At 36.8% G+C, this 27,333-nt stretch overlaps 3 protein-coding genes across 8 annotated transcripts; all 3 read left to right on the top strand.

Annotated features, from left to right (window-relative positions):
• Nucleotides 1–7,778: 7,778 nt before the first annotated feature.
• Nucleotides 7,779–13,677, top strand: LOC137709448 (phosphoenolpyruvate carboxylase 2). Its single transcript, XM_068448537.2, has 10 exons — nt 7,779–8,530; nt 8,899–9,293; nt 9,499–9,583; nt 9,784–10,006; nt 10,162–10,265; nt 10,381–10,468; nt 10,749–10,903; nt 11,117–12,115; nt 12,528–12,914; nt 13,189–13,677. Exons 1-10 carry the CDS (start codon nt 8,363–8,365, stop codon nt 13,486–13,488), a joined length of 2,904 nt encoding a protein of 967 aa, XP_068304638.2. The 5' UTR covers nt 7,779–8,362; the 3' UTR covers nt 13,489–13,677.
• A 1,312-nt stretch (nt 13,678–14,989) lies between these two features.
• LOC137707896 (protein CONSERVED ONLY IN THE GREEN LINEAGE 160, chloroplastic) lies at nt 14,990–19,397 on the top strand. The gene is made up of 9 exons (XM_068446833.2): nt 14,990–15,740; nt 16,313–16,362; nt 16,451–16,532; nt 16,627–16,722; nt 16,923–17,003; nt 17,124–17,215; nt 17,974–18,066; nt 18,711–18,779; nt 19,018–19,397. The coding sequence occupies exons 1-9, from the start codon at nt 15,426–15,428 to the stop codon at nt 19,148–19,150; spliced, it is 1,011 nt and encodes a 336-aa protein (XP_068302934.2). The 5' UTR covers nt 14,990–15,425; the 3' UTR covers nt 19,151–19,397.
• A 2,772-nt stretch (nt 19,398–22,169) lies between these two features.
• On the top strand, nt 22,170–27,007 carry LOC137749515 (14-3-3-like protein B). Of its 6 annotated transcripts, none has more exons than XM_068489617.2 (7): nt 22,170–22,731; nt 23,938–24,244; nt 24,363–24,450; nt 24,558–24,667; nt 24,749–24,897; nt 26,461–26,516; nt 26,596–27,007. In XM_068489617.2, the coding sequence occupies exons 1-7, from the start codon at nt 22,659–22,661 to the stop codon at nt 26,596–26,598; spliced, it is 786 nt and encodes a 261-aa protein (XP_068345718.1). In that variant the 5' UTR covers nt 22,170–22,658; the 3' UTR covers nt 26,599–27,007. The 6 variants fall into 6 exon arrangements, with proteins under 6 accessions (XP_068345718.1, XP_068345716.1, XP_088545737.1 ...); XM_068489615.2 differs by having other exon boundaries at nt 22,381–22,731; nt 26,604–27,007; XM_088689611.1 differs by having other exon boundaries at nt 22,384–22,731; nt 23,754–24,244.
• The last annotated feature ends 326 nt before the right edge of the window (nt 27,008–27,333 follow it).

A 27,333-nucleotide genomic window follows, 5' to 3' on the forward strand; every position in this document is an offset into this window, starting at 1 on the left:
ATAAGTTAAAATCTTGTGAATAACGAGTTCAATACTAATTTATTCTCTCACCCCATTGGTGTATATATAACGTGGTAGAAGAAAAAAACTTCTTTATCTAGTTATTATTCAACAAAAAGACCACACATGTAAAATAAAATAATTTAAATACCAAAATATAAGTGGTTGGTCCAATTCGATTTTGGTCAGTGTGCAGAAGCTCAAAACCGTCACCAAAGTGAGCAATTGCCTTTTTGTCAAATAGATAGCCTTTTGGGCTTTCGCAAGATTAAAGCCGAGTTTTGCCATCAGACGTTTAAGACCTGGTTTAATACTGAGGTGATTCTAAAAAAAATTAGTATAAAAAAAAGCTAAGAGTTGTTTTTGTATTTGGTTAACATTTAGCTTCAGCTTTTTTTCACAGTTTTGGGTGAAAAAAAAAACCAAAAACAAGAAGCTGCCAAACCCAGCTTTGAAAAATAGGTTTTTTTCACATCTGTTTTGCATAAAAGTTTACCAAACACTATAATACTGCTTTTTCTTGCAAAAACACTTTTACAAAAAATTTTACCAAACACTCTGCTGCTTTATTTCACAACTGCTTATTCTCACAGCACAGCAGAATCAGCTTTTTTCAAAGCACAACAATACCACCAGGTAAACTTTGATGCTCAACTTTAATACTTACTTTTGCCAACTACATTCTTTACTTTGCCAAGTAAAAAAGCTTTCTCTAACAAATGTAAAATAGCATGATGTTGATCGTACGTAAACACTGGAAAGTTTTGAAAACATCATACTGAGTTTTAAAGACATTAATCCTTTGCAATACACCGACTTCATATACCTCAATGTCCAATAAAAGTCATTTATGTGTCTCACACAATGTGCTCCTTTCAGGGATATAAATTTTTTTCTTGATGGCTTCCTCTTGTTCAAATTGATTTTCAAGATGGTTATTGGTTTTAATATGCTTTGTGCATGGTTGAGACGTAAGTTGCAATTTCATTTGAAAATTGATTTGTCATTAAAATATTAGTCTAACTCTTTATAAGTTCATACAAAGTTATTTAATTTTTTGATATTGGATAACACACAACTATTTTATTGACAGCATGAAAGAATTGACAACACCGACCTCACAAATCCACCACATTAAGTTTTGTGATTACTAAAAGCATCAACAATATATCTTACACCACAAAATTAAATTTCTGTCCTAAAATGATACAAAACATAATTTGGGACAAATGCCCCTTGACACATGCGTAAGGGCAACAATTTTTTTGTTTCTTTTATGCATAATCTCTTATTTCTTTTTCTTCTTTTCCGTCATTTTCCCACAATATTGAGTGGGATATATACTTGTAGAAAGGTGAAAGTAGATTTCAGACGCGTTTTGAAAGTGTTTATAAATGATTGAAAATATTTTTAGAGAAATATTTTGGGTTTCAAAAACACTTGAAATGTTTCTTGCATGAAACACTTTATATGCTTTTCTATGATTAATTTGCATTTTTATTAAGGATTAGTATAACAACTTTTTCTTTAAAAGCGTTTTCAATAATTTAAAAACACTTCCCATTCGAGTTTCTAAAAGACTAGGGGCTTGTTTGGAAGTGTTTTTAAAATGATTGAAAACGCTTTTAGTGAAAATGTTTTTTAAACCAATTCTTAATAAAAATTCAAGTGGATCTTGAAAATCACGTATCTGATACTTCTTCTAAAAAGCACTTAAAGTGCTTTTCAAATTCAAAATCAATTTCACTAAAAGTGTTTTTAGTTATTTTAAAAATACTTCCAAATGAGCTCTAGATAAACAATTGTTTTTAAGCCGATAATTTAAAGGCTATTCACCATCATATTTTACATAACCAAAAAAAAAAATTAAAAAATTAAAAAAAAAAAAAAAACACTATCAAACACAAATTCATTAACTTTTTTCATTTTAAATTTTGGTATCATACATGTTTTTCATTGTTTTATTCTCAAAATGTAATCTCGTATTAAATTATCAGACATATTATCATATCATAATAATGAAAAATTATAATTATCTTAGTTTTGCAATTATTATTTTGTTATACTAATAATTTTTTTAAATTGTTTTATAAAATGTTACCAAATAATGTGGCACTTTAAACTTTTGTCAAATTTTATTCTCCACTCAATATGTCAAACTTAAAATATTATTTATTGCATTATTTACTTTTCATAATTGTAATGGGCACACACAAAGTGTGTGAGAAAATTTTTTATTTTTGTTTTTGAAATAGAAGGAGAGAGGATGTAACATCCCACATCGCACAGGGGAGTGGATCATGTAAGCCTTATATGTACATTCTCACCTCCATATAGCACGAGGCCTTTTGAAAGCTCACTGGCTTTGGGTTCCGTAGGAACTCTGAAGTTAAGCGAGTTCGCGCAAAAGCAATCCCAGGACGGGTGACCCACTAGGAAGTTCTCATGTGAGTTCCCAGAAACAAAACGGTGAGGGCGTGGTCGGAGCCCAAAGCGGACAATATCGTGCTACGGTGGAATCGAGCCTGGGATGTGGTGGGGGGCTCGGGCTAGGATATAGTTCACAAAAGGCCTTGTGCTAAATGGAGATGAGAATGTACATATAAGACTTACAGTATCCATTCCCCTAGGTGATGTGGGATGTTACAGAGGAAGAGAGTGATAGAGAATGTGGTAGTAGGAAGTTTTTTTTTTTTTTTTTTTTTTTTTTTTTTTAAATTAGAGATATGTTAGGATTACATTTAGGTGAGGCCTTGAAAAAAAAAAAAAACAGAAAAATTTGGTTGTGTGAAATTACATTTCTGCCCCATATTTCTTATTCATGTTTTTTTTAATTAGAAGGTTAAATTAGTAATTTCATAGGGTTTTGGTTGACAATGAGTGTTTTATTAATTAGTATAGATAAGTATTTGTAAAACAAAAAGTAATAATAAAAATGATGAAAAATATTTATTAATCACTAAAAATAGATTTGAAGATGCTGTCAAATTTGACAGCAATCTACCTTACTGCCAGTCCATGTCATGCCACATAGGAATTGAGACATTTTTACTCACCATCATAACTATGGTGCGCCAATTAGTACTACGGCTTGGTAGTATTCCTCTTCACTTGGAAGTGAGAGGTCTTAGGTTCGAATCTCGTAGATGGCAAATTCGATACCAAATTAGGTTGCCCATTGTGTGACTTAGCCGAACTCCTCCTCCCTCTAGTGTAAAAATATAGATGTACTAAAAAAAAAAAAACTATGGTGTATGTGTACCATGCACCTTATTATTTGTCATGTGGCATTTCATCTAACTCTAGTTAACTTTCACATTAAATATTACTTTTTCAATTTTGAAAAAAAAAATCAATTGAATTTTAGTGAAAAGATACGTGGCAGGTAACTAGATATATGGTAAGCATATATGTGATAGCCCGTTCCGAAATTTTTTAAAACGTACGCGTAAAAAGACGATTTTGCCCCTAGTGTGATTTTTTTTCGTTGTATGGTTGTTTTGAGCTTGGTGTGGCTGGTTTTGCACCACACACTTTCCCCCACACATTTCCTTCACCCTTTTCCCTGTCCTTGCACCCTGTCCCATGCCATTTCCCTTCCCATTTTCTATCCCATTTGTACGGACATACCCCAAAACCCATGTAATCTTTCACAAATCGAAGAAACAAAGTACATATTCATGCTCGTGAGGTTCGTAGAAGTTCAACTATACCCATTTCAGGTAAGGATACCTTCGTTTTCACGTCGAACTCGGGATACCCAATTTTTGGCACTGTTCATGCACACGTAAATTCTTATATTTTTGGGAATTTCAAGCTTGTAGGAAGCTTGGTGAGGTCCTTAGGAGGCTCGGGGTGGTTCGTTTGAAGGTTTTGGACGTCGGGATCGTGAGTTTTGAGGTTGGTCGGAGTTGGTGGTGTTTTCCCGGCGAGATTTCGTGGATTATAGCACTTGAAAGTGGTATGATTTTGTTCCTCTCGTTGTAAGCTTCATTTTGGTACCAATTTTGTGAAATTTGGTTGAAAAACGAAGAAGATATCACGATTTGAAGTTTTCCCAATTTTCCACGCGTCGGCGACGGCGCCAGAGCCTCGTCGGAGAAGACGACGGAATATTCCTAACGCCGTTGACGGATAACGTTAAAGTTAACAGAATATTTCTGACGCCGTCAGTGTGCCAGGCACGTGCCTGCGCGTGGCCGGTGCGTGCGACGGTGAAAATTTTTTCTAAAAATATGGGGATGTTCCTGAGGTTGAGTAAATCACGTTGGTGTATTCATACACCCCATTTGAGCATTGTATGAGAAGTTATTTCCTAAGGTTGGTTATGTGCTTTAAAATTAACGTTTTTATAGTTGTTTCGCATATAGGTGATACCTATCCCGAGGACGAGCGTGGTTACTCGAGGCAAGGGGGTTACGACCCTTCCACATACCAGTGAGTGGGCTTTTGGTTTTCCGTATATACCTATATACTTATGTTTTTCCCAAAAATTGATTTGAAACGTTTATTCGTTTATATGCCATGCATTATATTACCGTTGTTTATGCATTGTTAGTTGCATATATATATATATATATATATATATATGTTTGGTGCTGCGGATGCACAGGTAAGTGCTAGGTGAGTATAATTCATGTTTATATTCAGTAGTGATTTGAGATGCATAGAGAGCTCATAACCTGCACCCCCGGTGTCAGTGCTTCCGCCCAGAGTTGGGCACAGTCTTTCACTTGATGTTCACCTCCCGCACCACACGCTCATCTTGGATCCAAGTTAGGTGCACAGTCTTGTCGTACAGACCACTTTAGGTGGTTCCGACTCGTGTGCAGATCTAGTTAGTGAGATGGAGATTTGAGCTCTAGATTCAGCCGTACAAGTCACGTTAGGTGACTCCGGCTGACAGATTATGTGGCATTGATGTGATTTTACCTGAGCACTTACATTTTACTTCGAGGTTCTGTCATGGCATATTTCTGAGCATGATTTATATATGTATATTATATTTTCTGGGAAGTATACAGGTTTTACGGCGATGGGTTAGAACTTATTTATAAAATGGTTTTGAAAAGCTTTGTTTTTGCCCACTCACGCTTTTGTTTTGCGCCCCTCCAGGTTCTAGTTGGCTAGCACGTCTGGTGGCTTCCCTGAGGATTTTCCCGGCATATCTGACAGACTGATACCAGTGTAGAACCACCTTCGGGTGTGCTTTTGTAGTGTCGTTTTCTCTCGGATTGCATTAGGTCTTTGTGCTCTGAACTTGTTGTCACACTTACGCTTGCACTTGTTCGTTATTACTTTGTGCAAAGTTGGTTTTTGTTTATTCGTATTACTATTTATTATTATTATTTTTATTAGCTTCCGCACTGTGCACATGGTTACGTCACTTTCACGTGACGGCCAGCATGCCCTGATCTCGATCGGGGTGTGTCAATATACCAAAATTTAGAGTGGTGAGAAAACTTAAAAATTTAAGTCAGAAAATTTAAGACATAAGCTCGAAATGATTAAATAATGATTTTAGCATATTTTTTTCCGATAACTTTTTTGAAAATAACATTTATGTAGATTATCTTAATTTATTTTTACGAACATTTTAAGATAAAAATATTTAAATTATGATAAGTAATTAAAAATCATACAAATACATAGGTATTTATTAAGTTGTAAGTAAACTTGATTTAAATTATTTTAGACGTTAGATTTAGTTTTGTGGGCCTTCAAATCTTTTTTTACCCATTAGATTTGATCTCATTTGATTATAGCCATTAGATCATAAGTAAAAAAAAAAACAAAAAATAAATGTTTGAAATCTGACAGTTTGGTGAGTCTAGAATAATTTAAACCTGCTTAAATCCTGGTGGAATCTAACTCAGGCATTTTCTTCCCAAGGCTTATTTTAGCCTAATGATTGGAGATGGTTTGGAAGGTTTTAAAGCTTATATTTTAAGTTTTATTCTATGACACGGAGATGGTCTTAAAAATTAGCATTTCGGAAGATATTTCATTACATGGAAATGGAACGACAGAAAAATAAAGAACAGTGAAAACCAGTAATTCAAATATACATAAGAAAGTCCATGATAAAGGACGAGTTAGGAAAAAAAATAGTCCAGGATAAGGACAAGTTATGAAGAAAATCAGGTAACAGTGGAAATGGAATATGTCCTACCCACTCTCTTTCTTTTTCAATGCTCAACAGGTCAAGCGGTAGGGAATATGCCTTGAAGAGTAGTATATGCGAAAGAGAGGAGCCTTAACATTAAGGAGGAGTTACTTTTAAAAATACCTTATAGTTTATTTACAGAATCTCATATTTATGATCGAAACAGTTTATATTGTAAATTATTATGTAAAAGATTATATTGCAAAAATTTAATACAACTAATATCGTTTAGATAGATGGTTCATAATTCTTTTACCGAACTTGTCTATCTATGATTATACAGTTTGATGACTAAATGATCTTAGTTTTAATTATTTTTTGTAAAGATGATATTTGCATAATGATTTATAATATAAATAGTTTCGATAAAAATACGAAGTTCTATGAATAAGTCATGAGATATTTTAAGAAGAAGTTCAATCATTAAGGAGCTAAGTCTTTCTGGATGTTAAATATCTTTTGATTAAACAACATTTTGTTGGCCAAGAAATTTATATGAATAGGAATATTATATTTTTGCCCCCATTACACATAACTCACAGGGCACTGACACTAGTACAGGAAATTGTCATCGGCCACAACCATTGGTACCGGAAATTTTTTCAGGCCTCGGAAAAATTTCAAGTCATTATTCAACAATGATGTAAGAAAAATAAGGCTTTTAGGTAAAATAGTTTTTGAGATTTGCATAACTCATCATTTTGATATCTGAGATTTGAAATCAATAGAATTAGTTTTGTTCACAATCAATCATTTTAATCATTAGGTGAAAAATTATGTCAAATAAGAATCAATATGACAAAATTAACCTCAATTTAATAAACAATAGGCCAAAATTATTTGACAAAAATTGAGGATATTTTTGTCATTTTACCCTTATTTTATGGAGATTTTTCATAAAATAACTAAAATGATTGATTGTGAACAAACTCAGGAACCAATTTTATTGATTTCAAATCTCATGGACCAAAGTGAGGAGTTATGCAAATCTTCAAGACCATTTTGACTAAAAAGTTAAAAAATAACAATATGTACAATTTTTTTCTTTTTTAATTATATCTTTGCTGTGTGAGTTTATTATTTTTTAGCATGAATACACATTAAAATTAGAGAACTTAAAGAATCATCACTTAGCAAGTTTTTTTCAAAAGTCACTATTGAACATTGACCTTTAAACACAAAGAAATTTTATAGTTTGATCGCTGAAAAATTTGATCCACGGGTCACCTGAAAAATGTTGGTCAGCTTTAAAATGTGATAAGACCAAGTTGCAGGTATGTAATTATGTTAAAATATAAAAGTACTTATGATATTATGTTGGTTGACTTTTTTTTATTGATTAGAAATAATATAGTCCTAATTCATTTTTAACGTTTTTAATGAGAATCGAAAAAGAATACCAATAAACTGTAATACGGTTTTTTTTTCTTGAGATTGAAATTTAAAAATGAAATAAAGTGAACTAAACCCGTATGCAAATTGCGGTGTTATTACTGGGGCCTGGATCCTCTCTGAGGCAAACCCTTGGAATACTGCTGAGCCACAAACACGAACCGTTAGATTTCGATCTAACGGCTACAAACAGGAGGTTCATTTTAAAGTTGTAATAATTATAACTGTTGCATCGAAATCCAATGGTATTGCTCAGCAGGATCCGCGGGTTTTTCCGTTATTACTGAATTTCAGGTCTGCAAGTCCGAGTTGTGAGAGTGCCCTTTCACTCTCTCTATATAAAGAGTCGTGCTTTTACAACACACACTCGCTTGTCTCGTGTCTGACCCTCTTCCTCCACCTGAAACCCTGCCGCTTGCTTTTTCTTCTTCTTCAACTTTCTCGTGCCCTGATCATCAGCTGCCCGTTTTCCTGTAACCCCCCCGCCCTTTCTTCATCTGGGTCTCACGGGATTTGCTTTGCTTCCCACTCTTTCGTCTTTTTTTTTTTTTCTTCTTCTTTTTACTCAAAATATACCACCAAAAAAAGAAAGGATTTGATAGAGTCTGTATCCCACTTGAATTGGGTTTATACTTTATAGTCCCTCTGAAACTCAATTTAATCCACTCATTTTCCCTTTCGGATTCGCTTGTTTTCGATCGTTAATAGCGTGCATATATCTGCTGCTTAAAACCCCAGAGGGAGAGAGCAGTCCAGAGACTTAGAGAGAGCGAGAGAGTCTAGAGAGAGAGAGAGAAGGCGGCCATGGCTGCAAAGAACCTGGAGAAGATGGCTTCGATTGACGTCCAGCTGAGGCTGCTGGCACCTGGGAAGGTCTCTGAGGATGACAAACTGATTGAGTACGATGCTCTGCTGTTGGATCGTTTTCTTGATATTCTTCAGGATTTACATGGAGAGAGTCTCAGAGAAACGGTATTTTCTACTTTTATTTATTTATTTTCTTAATTGTTAATCAACTTATTTGTTATAATTTGATTACTTTTTGGCAAATTTGATAAATAATGCATGCTAGTTTTTATCAGGTTGCTTCCATTTATCTGGCGTTTAGTGCATACCTCGGTATTATCGCATCGTTTGGGAATATTTGACAATTTTCTTTTGCTTAATTTTTAATTAAAATATGATAAAATTGATGGGGTTTTGGTTTACTCTTCACTGATAGAGAAAAAACAAAAAAAAGGATATAGTTTTTTTGACGTGTGAATTTTCACTCAAAAGGTTGTTAATTTTAGATGATTAAACGAGTAATTGATTGACTTTTGTAATGTAAATTGGACTAGGTGCAAGATTGTTATGAGCTTTCTGCGGAATATGAAAGAAAGCAGGACCCTCAAAAGTTGGCGGAACTTGGGAATGTGCTAACGAGTTTGGATCCCGGGGACTCCATAGTCATTGCTAAATCCTTTTCTCACATGCTTAACTTGGCCAATTTGGCCGAGGAAGTTCAGATTGCCTACCGGAGGAGGATCAAGATGAAGAAGAAGGGAGATTTTGCTGATGAGGCTTCAGCTACTACGGAGTCAGACATTGAAGAGACTCTCAAGAGGCTTGTGGGGGACCTGAAAAAGTCCCCAGAAGAAGTTTTTGATGCCTTGAAGAACCAGACTGTAGATTTGGTATTCACTGCACATCCTACTCAGTCTGTTCGCAGGTCTTTGCTCCAAAAGCATGCAAGGTTAGGATTCCACTTACGGTTGACAAATTGGGGAAGCCTGGTGGTTAAGCAACTGGCTCAGTTTATGCTTATTATCCGGCTTCACTTTGCACTTCTATAAGACATTCATGTGTGGGAATTGACATGTTATATTCTATAGGTGCAAGAGTTTTATGGTTTGTTGTTCTTTTAGTTGACATTGTGTTATTTTGACCCCTTCTCTCAGGATAAGAAATTGTTTGACGCAGTTGAATGCTAAGGACATTACGCCTGATGATAAGCAGGAACTCGATGAGTCTTTACAAAGGGAGGTATGTAGAAACCAATGGTGGAATATTATTCCTTGATATTATAGGCCAAACTTGATTTTCAAAAATCAGTTTCTCTGAATTTGGCAACCAGCATCCTTAAATTTGCTGAAAAAATACAATGCGGATGCACCCAGATTCCAATACTTCTCTCTCAAAAGCTTGGATATTCAATTTAAGTAATTTACCTTTTTTGGCTGTAGATTCAAGCTGCATTTCGTACAGATGAAATCCGAAGGACTCCTCCAACCCCTCAAGATGAGATGAGGGCAGGAATGAGCTACTTCCATGAGACAATTTGGAAAGGCGTACCGAAATTCTTACGTCGTGTTGACACTGCTTTGAAGAACATAGGGATAAATGAACGTGTTCCTTACAATGCCCCTCTCATTCAGTTTTCTTCTTGGATGGGTGGGGATCGTGATGGTATGTTCATCTCATGCTATTATTGGATGAGTTAGTTTTTCCTTACACGGTGCTGCTTTTTTCACTATCGCATTTCTCTCCCCTCACTTTAAAAGAATTCCTTAAAAATTACTCTGTTGGTTCTGTAGCTTAAATATGCTTGAAATGGACTGCAGGAAACCCCAGGGTCACTCCTGAAGTTACTCGGGATGTGTGCTTATTGGCTAGAATGATGGCTGCTAACTTATACTTCTCCCAGATAGAGGATCTTATGTTTGAGGTGTCAAAAGGATCATTACTTCTGCTTGATTGTTTTCTTTATATTGATCTGCAGAGTACTTAAATATTTCTTTTTTCTTTCCTAATGCATTTGTTATTACCCTTTTTTCCCACAGTTATCCATGTGGCGATGCAATGATGAGCTTCGTGCTCGTGCTCATGAACTTCATAGGTCTTCAAAGAAGGATGCGAAACACTACATAGGTATGCAATTCAGACGAGTTCATGTTTTTACCATCCTTGAAACTATTTGAATATCCATCAAAACTTCAATCTTTGTCCTTCTATGATATTTATAGTAGCTATCTATCTTTAATTCTTCGAAAAGGAAGTTGAGTTTTTAGACATACCTAATCATTGACATTGGTAGAAAAGTCTCCTAGTTTTTTCAACTTGAGTTTCTATTATGTGTAAAATACAAGTTTGAATTTAAATTTTAAAGGATTTTGTTAGTTTGTTTTTAATTATTCCTTTTTGGATGCAGAGTTTTGGAAACAAATTCCTCCAAATGAGCCTTATCGAGTTATTCTTGGAGATGTAAGAGACAAGCTTTACAATACACGTGAACGTGCTCGCCAATTATTAGCCAATGGAGTCTCTGACATTCCTGAGGACACAACATTTACCAATGTTGAACAGGTATCTCGTAACCACAAGATTTATGAGTTTCATTGTGAAATTGTAAAACATTGAATTTCCAAGATACCAAAATTTAAGATAAGCGGAGCTTTAATGTCAGGAAGCCTTTCAATAAATTTACAATAGATGTTCAGTATACAAATTGTGTTTGAACCTTCAGGCTCATGCAACGTTTATTGTAGTAGAGCTGATTGTGTTTTTGCTCCCTTGTAGTTTCTGGAGCCTCTCGAACTTTGTTACCGGTCACTCTGCTCCTGTGGCGATCGGGCAATTGCTGATGGAAGCCTTCTTGATTTCTTACGGCAAGTTTCTACTTTTGGGCTGTCTCTTGTGAGACTAGACATACGACAAGAATCAGACAGGCACACTGATGTCCTCAATGCTATAACAAAGCACCTGGAGATAGGATCTTATCGAGAATGGTCTGAGGAGCGTAGGCAAGAATGGCTCTTGTCTGAGCTTCGTGGCAAGCGCCCCCTTTTTGGCGCTGATGTTCCCAAGACTGAAGAAATTGCTGATGTGCTGGACACGTTCCATGTCATTGCAGAACTTCCCTCAGACAATTTTGGTGCTTATATTATATCAATGGCAACATCCCCATCTGATGTTCTCGCTGTTGAGCTTTTACAACGTGAATGTGGTGTGAAGGAGCCACTAAGGGTTGTTCCATTGTTTGAGAAGCTTGCTGATCTTGAGGCTGCTCCTGCTGCTGTGGCTCGTCTCTTTTCTATAGACTGGTACAAAAATCGGATCAATGGGAAGCAAGAAGTCATGATAGGGTACTCAGATTCCGGAAAGGATGCTGGTCGTCTATCTGCAGCATGGCAGTTATACAAGGCTCAGGAAGAGCTCGTAAAGGTCGCAAAAAAATTTGGGATTAAGCTTACAATGTTTCATGGTCGAGGTGGAACAGTTGGAAGAGGAGGAGGGCCCACCCATCTTGCTATATTGTCTCAGCCACCCGACACTATTCATGGTTCGCTTCGTGTTACAGTTCAAGGTGAAGTTATTGAACAATCATTTGGGGAGGAGCACTTGTGCTTTAGAACACTCCAGCGTTTCACAGCGGCCACGCTTGAGCATGGAATGCGCCCTCCCGTCTCCCCAAAGCCAGAATGGCGTGCACTCATGGATGAAATGGGCGTCATTGCAACAGAGGAATATCGGTCAATAGTTTTCCAGGAGCCCCGTTTTGTTGAATACTTTCGCCTTGTAAGTATCCCATTTATCCAGCACGACAGTCGTTTGCATATCTATCTTCTCTCTCTCTCTCTCTCTCTCTCTCTCTCTCTCTCTCTCTATATATATATATATATATTATACGTATAATTTTATGTGCATATATATAAACTAATCATTTAATTAATACAATATCCTTAAAAACAATGTATGGTTTTCTTTTTTGGGATCATATGTTAGTCAACTAGTTGCAGAAATCACTCTCCTGTTCTTCCTCTACTTTCGCTACCTTAAATGAAATCTACTCGATTGTTTTCTTATAAAGCTCCCATTTATCCTCATCACGTCACTGAATTAGCTAATAATTATTTTTCTGTAATAGTTTGCTGAGAAAGATGAAAATGCTAACAAACTCATAAATGTGTTATTCCCTTGGAAAATGCAGGCAACACCAGAGATGGAGTACGGTCGAATGAACATTGGGAGTCGTCCTTCAAAACGAAAGCCAAGTGGAGGCATTGAATCACTTCGTGCAATCCCATGGATCTTTGCTTGGACCCAGACAAGATTTCACTTACCAGTGTGGCTTGGCTTTGGGGCAGCATTTAAGTATGTTATTGAGAAGGATGCGAAGAGTCTCCAAATGCTTCGGGAGATGTATAATCAGTGGCCTTTCTTCAGAGTCACAATTGATTTAATTGAGATGGTGTTTGCCAAGGGTGATCCCGGTATTGCCTCTCTGTATGACAAGCTTCTCGTGTCAGAAGACCTGTGGTCATTTGGAGACCGATTGAGGGCCAACTATGAACAAACTAAGCTCCTCGTCCTCCAGGTAATGCAACACATAAATTACTGACACAAGGACTGTTTAGGCAGACCTTAATACTTTTAACATTGCAAAAGACGTAAACGTGATGATTCTCTTTCACAAAGATATTATCTTCATAAGCAATTTGTTTCTGCTGTTCTTTCTATTGAAGCTTCGACTGTAAAACCATAAGAGCATTTCTCTGAGGCTAATTTTAATCTGGACCATGTGCAGTGCTCTAGGTGGTTTTATTACTAATATTTTGAGAAACTAATCTCAGTTTGTGTTAATTTTGTAGGTTGCTGGACATAAGGCTCTTCTGGAAGGAGATCCCTACTTGAGGCAGCGACTCCTCCTTCGTGATTCATACATCACGACACTTAATGTGTGCCAAGCCTATACACTGAAGCAAATTCGTGATCCAAACTACCATGTCAAAGTAAGGCCTTATTTGTCATCGGAGTACATGGAAACAACCACCAAGCCGGCAGCAGAGCTTGTGAAACTCAATCCAACGAGCGAGTATGCTCCTGGTCTGGAAGACACTCTAATCCTGACCATGAAGGGTATTGCTGCTGGTATGCAGAACACCGGTTGAAGCTCAAGTATCTTGCATTTTGGTAGATATGTTCAAACACATAAAGTATGGTGCGAAATGGGCGCTCTCTGCTTTTTAAGCGCTTTAAACCTCCATCGAATAAAAACTTGTGTAATAAGTTGAATAAACCCATGATTTTGGTTTGTGAGAACCAGAATTTGTAATCTATGGCTTTTCTTCTTGTGGAAATCTTATGTTTCTGGTTTCGTTTTCGCAACCGTAGCCAGGGAACATGAGTATGATGGAACCGTATGCTTAGATATATGCTAATGTTCTTGTTTAAGTCTGACCGTTTCTCCAAACAGAGTGGTTTGGAAGTCCGTCGCCGATGCATGACTACCTATACTCTAAAAACCCGGGCTATATCTCTTCCGTTCGGCGGCTTTTCAGAGTCGAACACTTGCCGATTGATATCCAATTTTTCCCATTATTTTTGTATCCGTAATAGTGCGAAAAGAAGCCCCGACTCCAAGTTGTTCAAGAATAGTAGCGTTGAGTTTCAACCTTCTTACCTTAGGTCTTTTTTTTTTTGGTCGGTGATATCTTTACCCTTTTGGTGTCAGTTTGTCTTGATTTCTGTCAACGATGTTTTTTTTTGTCCAAAAAAAAAAAAAAAGTCGTTGACAAGAAATTTCCACATCAAATTTTACAAGCGTCTGAGGCTCTCGAGTCGTGAGTAGTTTCTATCCAAGCCGTATAACGTCCCAAAGAGCCTACTCACTTATTTCATAAAGAGATATTTTGTGATTTGTGAATAAGACACTAAAGGCATGGAAAACTGACTTACACGACCACCATTCACCACCACAGATTCAAGGAAAATAAAAATAAATCAATAATTTTCTCCCTTTTTATTCTTTTTGATGAATTTTTTTATTTAATTAGAGAACGAAAAATATTTAACTTCTTACGTAGTTATTTTTTTATGAATTCTTTTTTTTTTAGATAGTCATTTTTTGTGCATGATGACTTGGGATGGCAACTTTCGCGAGTTTTGGTCGGGTTTGAAGGATAAAAAATGGGAACGAGGATAAGTTTGGAGAAAATTTCTGGTATGATGTTCGTGCAAGCGGGGATGATATTTTAATCTTCAACCCGGATCCGACCCATTTGAAGTATATATTAATTGTTTTTTATAAAGGTATTGATTCATATCGAACATTTTAGGAGAGTATAATGGTCACTACATCTTATTATTTTAGTTAATTTGGAATTTTTCGATTTTTCTGAATCAGAATATGTTAGATTTCCTATGTCGACTTAAAATACTAGAAAGAATATGTTAGATCTCCTGTATATAACTGTCTAGTGATATTTATCTACACTTATATTTGAGAAGATATTTTTTTATAAGTGAAAAATCTTATTTTTGAATTTCGTGAATGATGAATCAAATATGAGACTTGTCTACTTTTTATTATTATTATTATTATTTAATATCATATATTGATGTGATTTACATTGAATTTATATACGAATCTACATAGGCCTCAACAGAGATGAAGATGGTGATGAAATACCCATCACTCTTCTACCCATCCCTGTATGTCATTTTATTGTAGAGAAAGTTGTAGAAATGATACATCATTTTTAACCTATCATAGCAATGATCCATCAACTAAAAATTCATAATCATAGTCTTTAACTCATCAAAACATGTAACTATGATCATTTTCGTCAAATTTGTCACAATTCCATCAAAACGAGTCATATTGGAAAGACCATTGCTACAATTAGATTAAAGTTAAAGGGACATTGCTCCAATTATGTTAAAGTTGAGGAATTTTTACTACAATATCATCTTCATTGTGCAAATGTTTATAATTTAAAAAAAAATTAATCTGAAGGATGAACAGTCCAGATTAAAACGTTTGTAAGTACGTGAAAGAATTATTTTGCATTGTATCTCATTGATTCGTTATCGACAACAAACAGCAATGCCGATTCTCAACTCTTATCTCTCAGTGACGTCCACAGCCACACCCATCTCCCCAGACTCAGCAACTCCACCGGTACCCGACCCGAGACAGACCAAGATCCTATTGCCCAAGAAGAAGCCCATGAAATGGTCCACCGGAGTTGCTCCCGGCGATTACGGCGGACCTCCCACCACCACCAAGCTCCGCAAGTACTGGGGCGGCGAGGATGACCCTCTAACCTCTGACGATTTCATTTGGAACAGAGAATTCATGGACCGCATGAAAAAACTCATTCAGGAGCCCAACTCTTCCACTCAATCCACTCCTGTCAAGGTTCCAACTTATTTAAAATCTTTTCCTTTTCATCACCAGATTCATTTATTTTCTAGGGTTTAGTGTTTATTTTGTTGTTCATTGATTTGGTGGTTTGTTTGGGTAATTTGATAGTAAATGTTGATCGTTTGAATGGTTGGAGACTAATTGGTTTTCTTGTGCTGGTATTTAGTTACATGTATGTTGATGTAGCTGAGGGCGCTTTGATAATCATTTCGTTTCCAGTTTGTTTTTCACTGAAAACTCGCTCGATAACTACCTTCAATTTTCACCTAAAACCAAAGACTGAAATGGTTATCGAACAGGCGCTTAGTAATCAATTAGACAAGTCCTTGTTGGTTAGTTAATTTGGCGCCTTTGTTGATCACTTAGAAGTTGTGTTGGGTTCGGTTTTGGTTACTGAATATCTGGAAGGAAAGAAAGAAAAGGAGACACTGCATTCTTAGCTATGTTGATTCGTCGCGAGATTTTTAATCGAAAGAGAGTTTTGGTGTAAAGTCATGTGGTCTTTTTATTTGTGAATGTTTTCTGTGGTTTTGTTGTGTGATGAAGCGTGTTTCGTCTGTACACAGGAAAAGCCTTCCGGGTTTCTCAGCTTGAATAGAGTCATGGGCCTTGACAGGTGTGTAACTTCTCACGAGTAGGTTTTATTTGTTTTCCTCTTACATAAAAAATTGTTCTCAAAACTTGACTGAATTGTGGGGGTACAGTTTAGAAGTTGATTTGAGCAAACAACTCACAGCTGCTCCTGCCCAACCCAAGTTAGAAGCGCAAGTTGAGGCGCCAGCGAAAGTATGACAAACGTCTTTAGTTTTCGATCCTAGTGCTTTAACTCAGGGCAGTTTTCAGTTTCGATTTTCATTTTCCAAAATTTAATGATTGTCAGAGTGCCAGCAGTACTGCTATCAAATGGAAACTGGCACCAACACGGCGTGAGCAAGATAAGTGGGATAGAGCAACTAAGGCTGCAACTGGAGGCAGTGTAAGTCAGATGTTTCATCAGTAACTAGAAGTCACTTTGATTTCCAGCCGCCTGCTTGTCCTGGTCAAGGACTTTCCAGCTTATAGAGGCCGCCAATAAGGCTTTTTCTCTCTCAAATAAAGCTTCACTTCCTTTCAACCAAATGTTACTTTGAAGGGTGCTTCTTCTTTCTGTGATTCACACTTCGATCTAACCTGCAGGAAGTGATGTTTCGGGAATTAAGGCGTTCTCAGGAGGACCCAAAAGTAGTGGCTGAGCAGTATAGGAAGCAGTATTTTAGGGTACTTATCTGCAGTACCAGTCTACTATATTTTCATCTATATCATCATTCTTTGTATAGATACATGCTCTCCTGGCACTACTACAATTAAAAATGGATGACATTCATTTTCCTGTTGCAGTTAAAGAAGAGGTTGCAATTCCTTACACTGGGTATAGGCGGTGTTGGATTAGTCTCGGCTTATGTTTCATATTCCCCTGAAATTACGGCTAGGTATGAACATTTAAGGTTCTATTTTGTTTTTGTTTTAAAATCTAAAGTCGTGTCACCCCACATCTGATTTGTCATATTTTCCCTTCTTGCAAGAAAATTAGTGAACTGTGTGGGGGAGCGTCTTAAACTTTGAGAATATCTTCTATGTGCTTTGTTCTTCTCTTTTCTTCTTTTTGTCCCCTAAAGGCTTTTATGGCAGTCCTACATTTAAGTTATAAGTAGGCAGGCAACCTATGTTTATAAAAGTTTTATGATAAAGTAATATCTAACCTTAATTATGTAGCGCAAAAGAAATTTTCACGAGAGAATTTTGTCAATTGACTATGAGTCTGAGATGGTACATACGGGTTAAGGGTATTACATTACTGCATGTTGCATACTTAATTGCTTGCATACTAAAGGGCATTAAGAAACTCCATGACTTCACCATTAGGATAACTGGATAAGTGATGACGATGATGCTTAAGCTTTTGAGCCTTTGTAAGGTACAGTATAAGTCCATGCTTCTCCTTTGTTCAACCAGTAGAATATCTACTGCCGGTTTATTTGTGAGGTTTTGTCCTGCCTATTTGATTTATGAGTATGCAACCAAGTGTGGGTCTGGTAATGGTTACTTGCCCTGTTAATTCTAGGGAATTTCACTAGTGAGAGGTAGTTGTTTCGACGATTACAGTCTCAGGACATCAGATGGTGTTTTATATTGTACAAATTATCATTTTTCATGGAATTTGATGCTCATCTATCTCTTATAAATTCAGCTACGGTGTTGGGTTGCTTGGTTCCATAGCCTATATGCGTATGCTGGGGAGTAGCGTGGATTCCATGGCAGATGGAGCAAGGGGACTTCTCAAGTACGTAACAAATGACTATTGCCTGATGTAAATGCATCAGCTGTATGTTTTGTACCGAGCACATATCGACGAGGGGTTTGATATGCAATTTATTATTTTCTTTAAATGCATGCGCACATACATCAAGATGTTTGGAAAACTCACACTCTGAACAAGATCTAGCTAGCTTCCTTGATTTGATGAGTTAATTGAGGCTCATAATGTTGAGAGTTATTCCACATTGGTGAGGGACAAGGTTTGCTATGTGCTTATATGATCTTGGGCTACTCTCCATATTGCCAATTGGTTTTATGGTGGAACCTCAATTTCATCATGGTATCAGAGCGGGCTGTCGTCGTGTGAAGCCAAATGACCACACGCGCTCCACGTCACCCAATTGTTGTCCACGTGTAGGCTTGAAAATCCGCCACACGTGCGGGGGCGTGTTGACAGTTGTCCCACATCGGTGAGGGACAAGGTTTGCTATATGCTTATATGATCTTGAGCTAGTCCTCATATTGCCAATTGGTTTTATGGTGAAATCTCAATTTCATCACATAACTCCAGAGATTATGATATCATGGGCCACCCTGTATAGTATTACGTATGCCGTTTTGAAAGAAAAAAGAAAGAACGTCATTTAACATTTTGGAATCTTAATGCAGGGGAGCGATTGGGCAACCCAGGCTATTGGTTCCTGTTGTATTAGTCATGATATTTAACAGATGGAATGGGTAAGTATCTGCACTCGCATGTTCCTCTTCGAATGTAACTGTACTCGTCTTCTTGCGTTGATAGATACTTCTGCAGATGGTTTCTGAAAGCTCTCTTAAAGTACTTTTCACACATACATGAATAATTGTACGGTGAAATCAATATCGAATAACCATTCTGAAAGTTCTGGGGATATGGCTGAAAACAACAGGTTCAGTACCTTTTTTCTTTGCCTAACAAGGTTGAGTTCGGGTGCAGGATCGTCGTTCCACAATACGGGTTTATGCACCTGGAATTGATACCAATGCTGGTGGGATTCTTCACATACAAGATTGCTACTTTCATCCAAGCTATAGAGGAAGCACTTCCCGCAGTTGAGAAAGAGACGTAAGTTCAAGACAGACCTCTCCACGAACCAGCGGAATATTCGAGTAATGGTTGTGATGCAGCACTTGCGAAGGTTTATTCGTTTATTTTCACGAGTTGCAGATACTTGGTTGCTTGGAAGTGAAGATATGTGCAGTGAATTAAAATGAATTATTGTCTCGTTATTTCTGTTGATTTTTTTTTATGTACCGTATGAATATGGAATATTGTAAAGGATGGAAAAATAATACAATTCTATTCGATTTTGCCTCCGCTTTTGTTTCTATTCCACGAATGGGGAAGACAAGAGTCGAACTCTTTTATGTGGGTGTTATTTTTAGCTGAAAATGTTGTAAACTTGGAGTTAAATTCGTAATGACACAAAAACCCTTGATTTTGGTTTAAACTTTATTAAATCCATATTCACCTGTTTAGAGAAATAAATATTGGAAAACAGATAAGATCAAATCCTTAATTTAGGGCTTGTTTCGATGTGCTTTTCAAATAACTAAAAGCGTTTTTAGAGAAAATATTTTTGGATTCCAGGAAGCACTTTAAGTGTTTCTTCATGATTTACTTGCATCTTTACTAAAAATTGGTTCTAAAAACATTTTTACCACAAATAATTTCAGTTATTTTAAAAGCACATCCAAATGAGCTCTTAATTAGATAATATTTCTTGACTATGCTTTATCAAGACGCGAAGTTGGTCAGTAAGGTGGTCCAAATAGCATTTATTCGAAACGTGCAACACCAAGGAGGAAGCCCAAGGAGGAAGCCAACATTGCAGCCAAGATCACTCGCTTTGAAGATGCGCCTGCAAACAGTGAAAAGAATTGATCATGGATTAAAGTTGATTAAACTGCGAGCCACACAATTTAACTTAAAGGTCGGCAGGTGATTTGTTGTTAATTTTAACATCATTTCCCCTGAATAAAATTAAATAAGCATGCAACAAGAATAATTATCATACATTCATTGCTAGCCGTTGGTGTCACATCCCGGCCTCCCGTCTTGAAGATATTGTCCGCTTTGGCATTCCCTCTGGACTATATCGCAGCAGAGCTACCGCACGGTTTTGTTCTTGTGGCCGAGTGTTAGTCCGCAGACCACATCTCCCACCACAAAAGGCCTCTTCAAAGTTGAAGCACCAAGCATGGACATATAAGGCCCAAAGACCACGCCCTCACGGGCGATGTGGGATACTATAATCCACCCCCCTTAGGGAGCCCGACGTCCTCGTCGGCACACCACGACCGTGAGTCTGGCTCTGATACCATTATTGTCACATCCCGGCCTCCCGCCTTGAAGATATTGTCCACTTTGGCATTCCCTCTGGACTATGTCGCAGCAGAGCTACCGCACAGTTTTGTTCTTGTGGCCGAGTGTTAGTCCGCAGACCACATCTCCCACCACAAAAGGCCTCTTCAAAGTTGAAGCACCAAGCATGGACATATAAGGCCCAAAGACCACGCCCTCACGGGCGATGTGGGATACTACAGTTGGCGTCGTGCCTTTTTCCTCTTTGGTCTTCTTGGGATTATCTTCAAATCGTCCTATTATATTAACTATCCTAAATCTATACATCATATGTCTAAGTAGAAACCTAATTCCGAAGAATTAGGCGAGTCACATAAAGAGGGAGATAGAAGCTCACAATTCAAAGAAATAAGAGAGAGAAGGGGCACAAGCCCCATTTAATTAAATCTGATTTTTTTTTAAATTAATAAAATCCTAAACCCTAAACTTTGTTACATAATATCCAATTTATAAAATTAGTTTTTAGAGCACAACTCCAATAAATCCTAGGTTTGGTTGTCTGCGTGATAGACGCTCCTCAGCATGAACCCTGTCCGAACCTTCAGACGAGTTGAGATGTAGTGAGATGGTCATCTGAGCCCTGAGATAAGGTTCCAAATTGGGCTTTGACGTTGGTAAGTCGGAGTCGTGCAAATTTTGTGTAAATAAAAATAATTTGGTCCCATAACATGCCTTATTTTTAATTATGGCCTAAACAGCTTCTTTTCACATCCTATTCCTCACCTCTGCTCAAAGCTAGAAATGACACATTTGTTTTGGACATCATATCTCAACCTCTCATCACTGCTTCGCACACGACAGGCATACCAGAAAATTGGGACCAACTGTGTTGTGGCTTTTGCCCAAGGTGAGGGTGTTTTAAATGCCTCTTAGCCCCATCGCTTTCTTATTTATTTTTGTTTTTGGTTCTCCTTGCAGGGGCATCTAACGGTTATTGAATATGGTGACTCTTCTCCCATGTGATGGTTTTAATGACCAAATTTGGTTGGGGATAGTTTCTCATTGCGGGTTGATAATTTTTATGTTGCAATACCTTTGTGGTTGTTAGCGTGGTGGTAGAGACAACAATTGCGTTCTGCCTTAATAAGATAAAGATTAGTTTATTATTATGAGAATTATTATTTGCACTCCAAAATTCACATTCTATACTCCAAATTTTCTATATTTAGAAGAAAAAAAATACACTTTTGAGGAGTGTAAAATGAGATTTTTGAAGTGTCAATAACACTTTCCATTATCTGTATTAATTAATGAAATCCTCTTTGTCAACCAAAATAGGATGAAAAGACAACTTAGTATTCTATCACACAAAAAATTTGATGGGTAATAATGTAATTTCACATGTCCAAGTTTTACTGTTTTTTATTAAAGCATCATCTATAGGTGATGTTAAAATATTTCTAATATTAAAAAACAAAAAAAAAACCAAAAACAAAAACCTCCCACTCCCCACTCTCTCTCTCTCTCTCTCTTCCCTTCTTATTTTCTAAAAAAATATGTTCATATACACAAAATGTGTAAATAAATGTTAGTTATTATTATTATTGTTTTATCTTGTTGGTGAATGGGTTTTGGGCCTTTTGGCTATACTCGAATTTTATTGAGTTACTTGATGTAACATGTAATGGGCTTTTCTCATCCAATGAAAAAAAAATAGTAAACCCTAAACCTTAGAAGCTCACTTGGCATATCCCTATTTGTCCCAAGAAAAACCAACGAGATTCGGATCCTTTTAGTGAGGGTGCTGAAAATTCGTGAATTGTGTACATTAATCGTAAATTGTGTAATCAATTTTTATTAGATATTGTTTGTATTTAATTTTAAATAAAAATGTTTAAAATAATTTTTGATAGCATGATGTACGATGAACAGACATAAAAGAATCGGACAAGAATCTGGATTATCCCAGTAAAAACGTGGCACGTCGCATAGTCCACAACTCACAAGTCCAAAACGTGCAGAAGATTTGGTCTCAAACAGTGGCCGTGTGACTCGAAATCCCAATTCCGGCGATATAACAAATAATATTTTGAGCGGAGGACAAAATAAATAATTAAAATAATAATAAAGGGTAATTCTTTGACCCTTTATGTTTCGTATAAATATTACGGAAAGAAATTGGAATTTTGAGCGAGAGATCAAAAGAGTCGAAGAATTCGGAAGCCCCAAAAACCTCAAACTGCAGGTTGCCAAAACCCTAGATTCGATCCGCCATGGGTTTCGCTACTGAACGTGAGAACTTCGTCTACCTTGCCAAGCTCGCTGAGCAGGCAGAGCGATACGATGGTTAGGGTTTCTCCCTCTCATTTGGCCTATTTTTTTTCATGCATTTTAATTCTTCTGCTTCACGCTGAGTGTGATCCTTTATCTGGAGTTTGATTTTATTTTTAGTCGCTTTAATTTTGCAAATTCAGTGTTTGGTTGGTGAGAAAGTGAAGGAAATGGGAATCTTTCGTTCGATTTTCGGTTGTGTGCCGATCTGAACTAAGGATCGGTCAAATACTCAGTCAGTTAATTATTTCTGCTCTAGTCTTTGGTGCATTCGATTTCTTGGTATGACTATTGACGTTTTTTTGACTTCTGATTCCATGGAGATTCTTTGTCCTGAAAAGTTATATTAGTACTTGGCATATATTTGATTTGGTACAAAAACCTACTGCCACAGACTTCACAAGTGTTTGTTGTTTTTCTTGTGGAATATTTTGTACGATCGGAACTAAAGCAATAACCCGGGCTAAGTAATGTATGTATTGAAAATTTGGGCTAGGTTGAGTAAATCAGTGCTATCCACACACCCATTTTTACTTCTCACACACCCCTCTCAATTTTCGGCCGTCCGGTCGAATGAATTGAAGAAGATTGGCCGAAAATTCACAAGGGTGTGTGGGGGGTAAAAATGGGTGTGTGAATAGGCACTACTATCGAATTTGTAATCTCCTTGATTTTATTTGTTTCAGTCAAAAGATGCAATTTCTAGGGATAAACCTTTTCTCAAGGTTTTATTTTCTAAGAAGTGCATCTGGGATTGTACTCGAGTTGGGAAACCATCATTTAGTTTACAGTTGCCATGATTATTGGTCTTTGTCTTACCTAACCTATTGACATGGGTTGTTTTCCAGAAGATTATGATCTAATTGGTCAAATATTTGTTTAGATCTCTAATTCCAATTTTGACCAAGAAATTCTTTTAACTAAGTCATATCGCTTCAAAATCTCAAACTGAACCCACCTGTCTATGTTTATTCCAGATTTTCTCTCATGTTTTTTTGTGTTAACAACTTTAGCATGGTACAACATTTTCTTTTCAGTAGTGACTAATGACACAATTGAAGGAAGGAAAGCAAGAGTGAAAGTCTATTTAGATTTAAATAGGGCAATATCTCCACTCTCTGTAACATGGTTCTGCCTCTGGTGAAAAAGTGTGGGTTTGTTTACTTGATCATAAATTTAAAATATCATTTTGTATGTGACGTCTTCTCTAAATGTTAACAGAGATGGTCGATGCAATGAAGAAGGTAGCAAATCTTGATGTTGAATTGACAGTTGAAGAGAGAAACTTACTTTCTGTTGGGTACAAGAATGTTGTTGGTGCTCGTCGGGCATCATGGAGGATCCTATCATCAATAGAGCAGAAAGAGGAATCAAGAGGAAATGAGAGTCATGTGAAGCAACTCAAGGAGTATAGACAGAAGGTTGAATCAGAGCTCTCAACCATTTGTATTGATATCATGGCAGTGATCGATGAGCATCTCATTCCTTCAGCTACAGTTGGTGAATCAACTGTTTTCTATTATAAGATGTGAGATTATATTTCTCAAAACCCAAGAGATATCATTTACTTATTTGTTCTTCTATTGCTTTTGAAATGGGCATCATGAAGGTAAATAAATGTTGACATCGAAATAATTTGGTTGTAGGAAAGGAGATTATTATAGGTACCTTGCAGAATTCAAGAGTGGTGACGATAAAACTGAGGCTGCTGAACAGTCAAAGAAGGCGTACGAGGTAACTCTCTCTCTCTCTCTCTCTCTCTCTCTCTCTCTCTCTCTCTCTCTCTCTCTCAACATTGACACTGGAAATGTTTATTTATCTTAAAATTGATGCCGTTGCAGACTGCCACCACCACTGCTGAGGCCGAGTTGCCTTCTACACATCCCATCCGTTTGGGTCTGGCTCTGAATTTCTCAGTCTTCTATTATGAGATCATGAATTCTCCAGAAAGGTTTGTAGGATGCTATTTAAAGGTTGATTACTGTTACGTTTATGTCAAAATTCCCTTCTTGATGTGGATACTATTTTCCAGGGCTTGCCACCTTGCAAAGACAGCTTTTGATGAAGCTATTGCTGAGCTTGACTCTTTGAATGAGGAGTCATACAAAGATAGCACCTTAATCATGCAGCTTCTAAGGGACAACCTCACGTTGTGGACTTCTGACCTTCCAGAAGATGGAGGTGATATTAATAATTATTTCAGGATTTAACAATGCACATAATTCCATCTCTACTAAAGTTTAGAGGATTAGTTCTTTGATTAGATTAGTCCCTCCTCGCTCCACTTCTTTCCTTTCCGTCCATTTCAGGATTTGCTTCAGGTATGCTAGCCTTCATTTGATTGGATTTTAAATCTAATTGTGTTTCATAGGTCTCTTTGCTGGATGTTCCCATCTTTTACTTGATGAATTTATAAGTTATGCGATGTTACCATTCTTATGCTTGTGGTGTCTGTTTGTGTACTTTTGAAGTATTTTCTTAGAGGGAAGAGATTGGCATCATGCTGAAGTCTCGTCCACTATTGTAGTGTAATGGCATTAAAAGGTTGCATAAGCTAGTTGAGGAACTATGTTGTTTTTTTTTGCATTGAAGGAGAGAAATAAATAGGTAATGGAAGAATTTTATAAAACAAAATGCCATCCAACCTAGCTCATATTTCATTTATTTTTAGCAGAGATGATATGTTTATTTGATGAATTGATGGCTATGGATTCTTAGTTTCAAATACCCTTCAAAGGAATTGTTTCTTGCATTTATTTAGGTCGGATAACCTGCTTTTGGTTGTCAGTTATGGCCAACGGTTTCTGGTGACAAACTTGTCACAATTATCCTTGGGCCAATATAGGTGTTCAGGTGCTATAGTCGCTCACACCCATTGAATCAAGTTGTAATGGATTATGGAAAAGAAACTTTAAAAAGCAAACATGTAGATCTTACAGGATTTATGTGAACAAATTAACAACTGAATGGATGTAGTCTTTACAAGTTTGTTGTAGTAAAGGCAGTGGTTTCTTTTTCCAAGTTTAGATTCTAGGATCGCATTTGTTGATTCATAGTTTATTTTGAGGAATCTTGTTGGGTTTAGAAACCTGTATACTCCTAACAGTATTTATGCAACCTTGCCTGGTTGTTGGACTGCTTTCGTCTCTGATGTTTTACATTGTATGCCTTGATTCTTGACAACTAAAAGCTTATGTCTCTAATCATGACTTAGTGAGTGGAGGCAGGTTCATAACAAAACAAGTTTTCAGTACGCAGTTTATAGAAGAACTCCCTCCACTTATTTTATGATAATTTTTATCGAGTAACTAAAATTAAACAAGCGTTTATAATTTACATTCAAAGAATTGGATTATATTTGTTTTTATTTAGGCTTTGAAATGATATGTGGAGTTCAGCAAAATGTTATTTGATTTTTTGTTGTTCTTTGGGTGCATGAAATGCAATGATCCCGTTTTGTTATGTAGCGATCTGGGGTACCAAACGTATTGCTTAAAAAGTAGTCCATAATGTGAATTCCTTTAAGTTATCATATAGCTAAAGTGATATTTATTCACGAAACTGTCCTACCAGTCACAGAACACATGCACGGGCTGCAAGAAGTTAGTATAGAGATGTACTGTCAAATCATCAATAGTCTAATATGAAATTCGAATTAAACTCGTTAGCGGACAAAATATTTGTTCTATTTTAAAGACCAAGCATCATCTTTAACACTTATTATTGCTCTCATTTTCGCTGCAGAAGATTCACAAAAGGTGAATGGCAATGCCAAGATTGGCGGGCTGGAAGAGGCAACCGTGAGTATCTCACATATTTCTTAGCTGTTTGTGAGTAATATTGATGTACGACTACTTTGCTCATTTGTTTCTCTGGCAGTGATGCAGGTGGCATCTTAGGATACGCCGCGTATTATGGATCAGGGATGGACCTGAGTCTCGTTTCCTTCGGTGTTGGACAAAATTCAGGCGTTCATTGTTTACCATGTTGTTCTGTAGTAATTTCTTTCCTTTTTCCCGCCCTGTCAAGTTGAGTCCCATGTTATGTGGTGTGGTTTATAATATCATTGTATCCGGGCATGGTTCGATCTGCATTGCACTAGCTTTTCACACTCGGTTATTTTGAATGGAGCATAGAGGATTAACCAATTGCTTAGGGTGATTTTCGTGTTTTAGCGAAAATGACGTAGCCCAGATGGATGATTTTATACTCGTGTGTTGTTTGTTTCACTGTTGCTATAAACCTTTATGTATGGTGTTAATCTATGTTACTCTGTCTTGTTGCTCCTTAATTTGTTCTAGGGTTTATAGTTGTAGTGAGAAACGTTAAACACCGTTAGCCATAGAAGAATGCTGTATGTAATGCGGTATGTCATCCACTTTGCCACATTCTAGTATTGGAGAAATTTTTCCATGTGACCCAAATCAGCATGACAGGTGGAACCTATGGACACCTGTATCCTTATAGCATAACAATTTAATACATTTAAATTTTATTAAAAAATCAAAATAAACAAGACCTAAACTGTTCCCAAGACCTAATATCCTCTCTCGGTCTCCTGTCCTGTCTCCTGACTCTTCTCCGCCCATTGTCACCGGAAAAATCTTAAATGGAGGT

Source organism: Pyrus communis, chromosome 17, assembly GCF_041283825.1.
Source record: "Pyrus communis isolate YQ-2024b chromosome 17, ASM4128382v1, whole genome shotgun sequence".
In the NCBI taxonomy this organism is placed as follows: Eukaryota; Viridiplantae; Streptophyta; class Magnoliopsida; order Rosales; family Rosaceae; genus Pyrus; species Pyrus communis.

Coding starts and splice junctions, on each gene's coding strand:
- LOC137709448 (XM_068448537.2), top strand. CDS start 8,363: ATGGCTGCAAAGAACCTGGAGAAGATGGCTTCGATTGACGTCCAGCTG. Junction 9,584..9,783: donor ATGAGTCTTTACAAAGGGAG/GTATGTAGAAAC, acceptor TTTTGGCTGTAG/ATTCAAGCTGCATTTCGTAC. Junction 10,266..10,380: donor TAGAGGATCTTATGTTTGAG/GTGTCAAAAGGA, acceptor TTTTTCCCACAG/TTATCCATGTGGCGATGCAA.
- LOC137749515 (XM_068489615.2), top strand. CDS start 22,659: ATGGGTTTCGCTACTGAACGTGAGAACTTCGTCTACCTTGCCAAGCTC. Junction 24,668..24,748: donor ATCATGAATTCTCCAGAAAG/GTTTGTAGGATG, acceptor ACTATTTTCCAG/GGCTTGCCACCTTGCAAAGA. Junction 24,898..26,460: donor TGACCTTCCAGAAGATGGAG/GTGATATTAATA, acceptor TTTTCGCTGCAG/AAGATTCACAAAAGGTGAAT.
- LOC137707896 (XM_068446833.2), top strand. CDS start 15,426: ATGCCGATTCTCAACTCTTATCTCTCAGTGACGTCCACAGCCACACCC. Junction 15,741..16,312: donor CTCAATCCACTCCTGTCAAG/GTTCCAACTTAT, acceptor GTCTGTACACAG/GAAAAGCCTTCCGGGTTTCT. Junction 18,067..18,710: donor GGAGCAAGGGGACTTCTCAA/GTACGTAACAAA, acceptor ATCTTAATGCAG/GGGAGCGATTGGGCAACCCA.